This window comes from Platichthys flesus, chromosome 21 (assembly GCF_949316205.1).
Source record: "Platichthys flesus chromosome 21, fPlaFle2.1, whole genome shotgun sequence".
In the NCBI taxonomy this organism is placed as follows: domain Eukaryota; kingdom Metazoa; phylum Chordata; class Actinopteri; order Pleuronectiformes; family Pleuronectidae; genus Platichthys; species Platichthys flesus.
The window spans coordinates 3,497,619-3,504,676 of NC_084965.1; the positions used below are offsets into that span (position 1 = coordinate 3,497,619).

The 7,058-nt window shown below is 43.2% G+C and overlaps 1 protein-coding gene across 1 annotated transcript in view; it reads left to right on the plus strand.

Annotated features, from left to right (window-relative positions):
- The window catches only part of gpr158a (G protein-coupled receptor 158a), a 46,534-nt gene extending 39,758 nt beyond the window's left edge, over positions 1-6,776 (plus strand). The window contains exons 10-12 of the mRNA XM_062379995.1: positions 889-994; positions 1,110-1,256; positions 1,870-6,776. Coding sequence (XP_062235979.1) covers positions 889-994; positions 1,110-1,256; positions 1,870-3,744 — 2,128 coding nt within the window. The 3' untranslated portion in view covers positions 3,745-6,776. The remainder of the gene's footprint in view (positions 1-888; positions 995-1,109; positions 1,257-1,869) is intronic.
- The last annotated feature ends 282 nt before the right edge of the window (positions 6,777-7,058 follow it).

Below are 7,058 nucleotides of genomic sequence, written 5' to 3' on the forward strand. Positions count from 1 at the left end.
CGAGTGGTGCCAAGGTTATTAAATCCTCATCTGCACAGAAACTTGCCATAAAACAGGAAGGAGGGAAGACGTCAAAGCTTTGGGGCATTTCATGTGCTGGACCTTCGCCTTCAGTCACGCCTCTGAGCCATTACGGCAGTAACTGTTCGTTAATTAGCCATTTGCCAACTTCTACAATGTAATGGGGCTGCTAGATGACATTCCGGTGGATGAATTAGCATCTGACAGGACATGCCTTCATATCCTCGCCGTGCTCAAGGTCTCACTTTGCTGAAAAGCCTGTTCGTTCACTTTAAATAAAAGACTCAAGCTTCTCCTCGCATGCACTATTGTTTCTGGCGGTAATTATCTCATATTCCACCAACTGCTGTGCCACAGCGGGCCCAGTGTTTTGCTGTCTGGTGCAGTAATAGGCTGCATCTTGTAACCAGATCAAGGTCACTCCCCCTTTTTGTTGTGAATCCAATTGAAAGAATGAGGAGAAATATGGTGTCCTTGCTGGAAGCCGGGATCAAGTGGAGCATTATCCGAGGCGGTGGACTTGACGCCTGAACAGACAGTGTGTAAATCTACTTTGGCTGAAAACTCATTAAGTCTGAAGGCGTCTGTCTCCCCCGGCTCCATCTGTATCTCAGAGGTTTACTGCAGACGGAGCAAAATGTGTGGACGTCACAACATAATTTAGTCGTGCTTCACTGCAGCTACCGTGTGAGCATTTTCAATTTGACAATCAGCCATCATAAGGCGTTTTAACATGGGTAATGAACAGCACTTTCATTGTGAGAGCATCTGGAGGCATCTGTTCTATGGAGATTCAATTTCTTGAATTTGATTCCTTCCCTTTTCTCTCCATCAACTCTTTTTTTTCTTCTATTTACATTCTGACAGGTTCACTCTTGCCCCTGAGCTCCATCCAGACTGGATGCTACTGCTGTTCTTCACCCACACCCACCTAACTGTCACAGTGACACTTGGTCTGCTTCTCATTCCTAAGGTAAAGTTTGAGAGTTTGCAGTTGTCTCTATGCCATTTGTCCACTATCCTGATATTGACTCTCAACATCTCTTATTTTGAAGTTTGAATCAAGCTATAATATGTTTATCCACTAGTTCCTGTTTGCTGGCGCCCACATGAGAGACGATATAGCCTCTGAGGCCTACGAGGACGAGCTGGACATGGGTCGCTCTGGGTCGTACCTAAACAGCAGCATAACCTCTGCATGGAGCGAACACAGTTTGGACCCTGAGGACATTCGGGTAAGACCTGGCTTCCGTTTACATTTCCAGCTCCGATGTATAACCTGGTGATAATTTTTTTTTAAATCCCACCAAAAATACTGAGCCATGGCAGTTCTTTATTGCAGACACCAGACGAAATGGGCCATCTCAGTTCTATTAATGGCTGTGGCGTAAGGCCTTGTGACAGTCATTGGGAAAAACGTACCAACGTGAGCAGAGATTTCTGTTTGTTTGTTAGCGCTGAAGAAGTCTCTCTACCAAATGTTTTGGGCTCCTCAATCCAATTATCATTACACGGGATGGTGACACATATATGATTAATTCAAGACCTGAGATTAGAGGCTGTTTCAGACCTAACATCAATTCACACTCCGTTTCTGTATTTGAAGCTGTTCAGGACTGTCCTGTCTTTGCTTTTTCTTTCAGCTCGCATGTGATACTCCGTAGTGCATCACTTAACAACTGTTCGTTAGTCAGGTGTCATGGATTTGTACGGCATGTTCTATGTGCAGTTGAGTGTCTGCTTTTTCGTATCAGTGTTTTGATCATAAGAATATCGATATATTTGCTTGCAGCAGGAGACTGACCACTTCTCTTCTGTCTTTACAATCATTCTGGCAACCATGTTTAGGAGGAGTTGAAGAAACTCTACTCCCAGCTGGAGATTTACAAGAGGAAGAAGATGCTGGCGAACAATCCTCATCTCCAGAAGAAGCGCAGCTCCAAGAAAGGGCTGGGTCGCTCGCTGATGAGGCGCATCACCGAAATCCCTGAATCTGTCCACCGTCAATGCAGCCGGGAAGACAAGGAGTTGGGGGAGCATGGGAGCAATCGTAACAGCATTTGCATGTTGAAAAAGAATCCCTTTGATCCGCCTCACCCAGGAAAACCAGCCAAGGAGGAGACGCTGAAGAACAAGGTGTTCTCCCTGAAGAAGTCCCACAGTAGCTACGACCACGTCCGCGACCAGAACGAAGACTCCAACAGCTCGACAACAGACAAGATGGAGGTGACCCCGGCAGAAGGATCCCTCCTGGAAACACTTATGGGCAAGAAACTGGTCAAGAAGAAATCTAGTGAGAATGTAAGTGTCCCCAGCGATTCCACAGAATGCGTCCCTTTGGTCTGCAAGTCTGCCAGCGCCCATAATCTCACTGCAGACAAGAAACCACTTCATCCGAAGGCTTCAATGCTGCAGAAGTCACTCAGTGTCATCGCCAGTGCCAAAGAGAAGACTTTGGGTTTGACAACAGGAAAGGCCCCGAGTGCAGAGGACAACAATAAGAAGAGTCAGTCAAAGTGCAAAGACACGAGGGCCAGTGCAGAGCCAGAAAACGAAGGCCCGTCTAAGATGATTATCAGCCAGTCGGTTGAATACAAACAGACTGTGGCGAAAGGTACGATCATGAAACAGCCGGTTAGCGGCAGCGAGCCATCAATCTGTTCCGATCCAGTCAAGGGAAAGGACCTCTACGATCTCTCAGAGGTTTGCCCCTGGGAAGTGGAAGATGTCCCCACTCCAACTGAAAACAAAGTCCAAAAGCACGTATCTATCGCACCAAAGGAAACCACGACAGTTCATGGAGGGAGCACCAAGGGAGGCAAATCTCAGCAGAAGCAGAAATCTTCTGATCACTCGAGTGGCAGGAATTCAAAGGAGATTCAGAAGACGACTGCTGTTCGGGCTGAGGTTTGTCCCTGGGAGGACGGGGGTGAGAGTAACGTTAGTCAAGGGGAAGGGTCAAAGCAACAATTATCTAGTCAGACTAGTCAATATGCTAAAACACAGCCTCCGCCTAATTCTGCAGTAGGAAGCTCCAAAAAAGCTCCGGTAGACGTTTGTCCTTGGGACTTTGAGGAGCCTCAAACAACAACAGAAGTGTCTCGCTCATCAGATACGACGAAGCAGAGAAAGGGCACATCTCCTGTGGATTCTAGAGGGAAAAGTGTCCTTTCAGATCCATCCAAAGTAGGAGGCTCCCTCGAGCCACCAACTAAAGCTGATGTGTGTCCCTGGGACTATGACAGCACTGCAGTATCTCCAAATTCTGAGAGGACGCCTAGTCCCTCTCAAGTTGCCAAAACCAAGGAAGACCTTTCAAAAAAGAAGGCTACCCCTTCCACAAGAACACTTGAAAAAGAGAAATTAAAAGACACTGATGATGAGAAAAGTAGAACAAAATCTAAGGACAAGAGTAAATCGTCAGAGAGACACGCAATTCCGCAAAAGCTGGCCGAGGTTTGCCCGTGGGATGTAGAGAGTCAGCAGGAGATACCGTTGGTGGAAAAAAGGAAAAGTGCAAATGTTGGAGCAGCCAAACCAAAACCGGCTGAAGTCTGTCCATGGGAGTTTGAGGATACGTCGGCTAATAAAGGTACAGACAAAAGTGCTTCTGTGGTCAAACAGAGCAATCCAAACCCGAAAGGCGGCGTGGAAGCTGCTGCTATAAAGGCAGATGTTTGTCCCTGGGACTTTGAGGAGAGCACATCAAGCAAGCAGGCATGACACTAAAACCTTAACGGACTTCTGAAATTATAGTTATTGATGTACACTTTTTTTCACTCTGAAAATCGTTAAATATTACCTTTTACTATTAGTCTGGTGACTTGGAAGAAAAGTAGATCAAACTCCACAAGTTGCCTTCCTTTCCGAGGTTTTGTTCCTGTTTTACCTATTTTGAAAAATAAGTAAAATGTACAAAAAAACGACGTCGTGACGAGCATTCCAGATTATTACAGGAACATCCTGAAGTTAAATTGTAGACAAATTATGCAACTTTTGATTCAGCCTTTTCACTTCATGTGCAATGTTGAAAATCTGCATTTATCATGTTCTGTACTCAAGTTTTTATTTGTAGAGCATTGACTTCATTGCTTCCTGGTCAAGGATATGAAATAATGGTTTAGAGAAAGAATATTGACCGTGAATTAAGGTTTGAAGTATGATAAGAAACTGCAGAAGTGAACGCCAAAGAAAATGGGAACATTTGGAAGGAGGGACGTCGGTCTTTAGGCGGTCACGTTAATTTATTATTTTGTGTCTAAAATCTTGGCAGAGAGGGAAGGACTCAGTGAGAAAATCAATCTATAGCACTTTAGCCAACCCCATTAATTAAGAACTGAGGTTGGACTCTTGTTCTTCTTGTACACTTTGTATTTTCAAGCTCATGGCATGATACACACAACGACCAAAATTAGTCATTTTTTTTTTTGTTTAGACCTATTTAATTGTAGTTCTCGGCAGATTAAAATGCTTCCAGGTCTGCTGGGATGTACTGTATGTGCCTAACCAACTAGCATTGTCTTGTATTAGTCTGAAGTAAAGCGAATGGGTTCATCTTGTGACGTTGACTTTATAGAAACAGCATGCACAGCCAGGTATCGAGGGTAGTCGGATGCTACCAGTTTGTCGACTAAGGCAAATTAATGTCTTGACAAGTGTATAATGTTGTTGTTTTATTTCCAAAAGCTCGTTCAGGTCGGTGAAGATTATACGAGAGCAGCACTAAACATGAATGTGTGTTAACATGACTCAAATGTATGCTGTAAAAAGTAGGGCAAGAGAAATTATGTGAGTGTGAAACTGGAGGAAAATTATTCGCACCAGCTTTGTTTATAAATCCAGCATGGGTTGTGTTTAGGTCGGCTTGTAACAAGTGTGTCTGTGTGTTTGAGTTTGTATGAGAGTTAATAAAGTTAAACCACTTTCCTTAACGAGTAACCTGCGGAGCTTAGACTGTGGCTGGGTCCAGAATCACTCACTGATCACTACATAGTCCACTATATAGTGAGATCGCTATTTTCTAGTGCTGTACGAATGTTTAGTGAATTTTTGGGTGATTTCGGACACAGCTTGTATATAAAGATGGACGACATTCCAACTCCCCAAAATTGAAGCCAAATTGTTTGGATTGCCCCCTGGTGGCTGGCTGCAGTATATGTTCTAAACCCAGCCTCCTCCATGTTAGTGGATGGGACATGGACCAAATTAAAAAGTAGTTTTTCTCAGGTAGTAAGATAGTGGTTATCACACGGACCATACTGTACGTTCAAGTTTTTAATTAAGGTTTTAATTAGTTATTTGATCCTATAGAAACAGAGAGAAATATCATGATTGACCAATGAGATTGATTTGCGAGCTTACGGGTTCAAGATGGCCGTGTGCATATCTGAAATAAGTTAGCTTCAGGTTCGTACGAGGGGAAGTTGAGTCTATCTTTTATTTACAGTCTGTTCTCTGGAGTCTGATTCATGATCAAGTCCTAACGGCTCCTGTTTTCTCCTCAAAGGTTGAACTTGCCACAACTTAGTTTACAAACAGCTGATGGGAATCACTGCTTTATAAGTAATTCTGGTTTGTTATGACTTTATTTTTTAGCTCTTGGCCATGATTTCTGTCAGTAACAGTAACATTGTACTTAAAAATTCAGGTTATGAGTCATTTTGAATGAGTCGTCAATTGATTTACAGACGCGTCCTTCTCATCCCTGTTTTCACTCATTTCTGCGGCCATTGTTCTGTTGCCACTTTCTGTGGATGAAGCTATTTGTACGGCTCTGGCACCAGAAGACAATGGCCCCAGTTTGTAATCCCACTTCGGGAGACGGGAAACCACAGCACCACAACCATTTACTCTAAATTACCTCTGAATAAAATGGTTTATATGAGCTATTATTAATGTTGCTTTGTTTCCAGAGCCCAGTAAATCATTTGGTTAGTTAATATTACTATAACTGACAGAAACAATGGCCATTTACAAAAATAAAACATGTCTTTTGTTTGACCAATGATACTGAAGGATAATTATGATTGTTCTGCCATAATTTTTCTTCTGTGAGTGTTGAAAGTTCACAAGTAGCATATTTGCATGTTCCTCCCTGTTTAATGCAGAGTAGGCTAAAACCCAACCGATTAATTACGCTAATAATAACTTTAGATTAGCTTTAGCAACGTGGTTTTATCAATTATTCATTTGACTAAACCTTTTGAAGGTTTTGATTTGTTTCCTCGTTTTGCATCAAAATGTCTAAATAGTCATCACTCTCCATCCTGGGATCACAGTGGAAAAACAATATAGAAAATGTCCCACTTATATTCAAAATAAACACCTGAGAATATTTGCAGTAATGTGAGTATCAATATAGCATCTAAAGTACTTTATGATATATTGTGAGAATTACATGGTATCACTGAATGTCGTCACTGAGTGTAATTATCTGTGATTGCTGTCAAATTCCTCTCGACATGATATACGACCTCTGTAAGAGTCCTTACTAACTGTGATATGGAAAAAACAAAATCTGTGCTCGTCAGTGAGCATTTTACTTTGAAGTCCTCATTCGATTAAACATAGTTCGTAAACGGCTAAATTTCTGTAGCACATAAAAACGGAAAACAGTCCAGTGACAAATATTTGTAGCCGTTCTCGTCCAATTGTGCTTGACGTGCCGACGCAACTCCACAGCTCGACTCCATGAACATGAGTTAGACGTCGGGTCTTATATCAGCCTCCGCCGACTGGGAAATTACCTCAGTCATTGACCGCGGAGGTGGGGGGATGGGGGGGTGGGGGCTTGTCTGAGATATTTAAAATGTGGCGTGTTTGCCTTTCAGCGCAGGGTTTGTCATCCCCTCTGCTTTATGAGCTACTTTAGGGACAAGGTCTGCGAGGAGCTGTCACCGCGTCGGGATTGATTGTGATGCTCTGAAGGATCTATATGATATTTATGAACCAGATGTTCCGTGTCGTCCATCATGTGCCCTGTGGTCGCTGATGCAGGATCCTATTACGTGAGATTACCTGACCTCCTGTGTGACAGC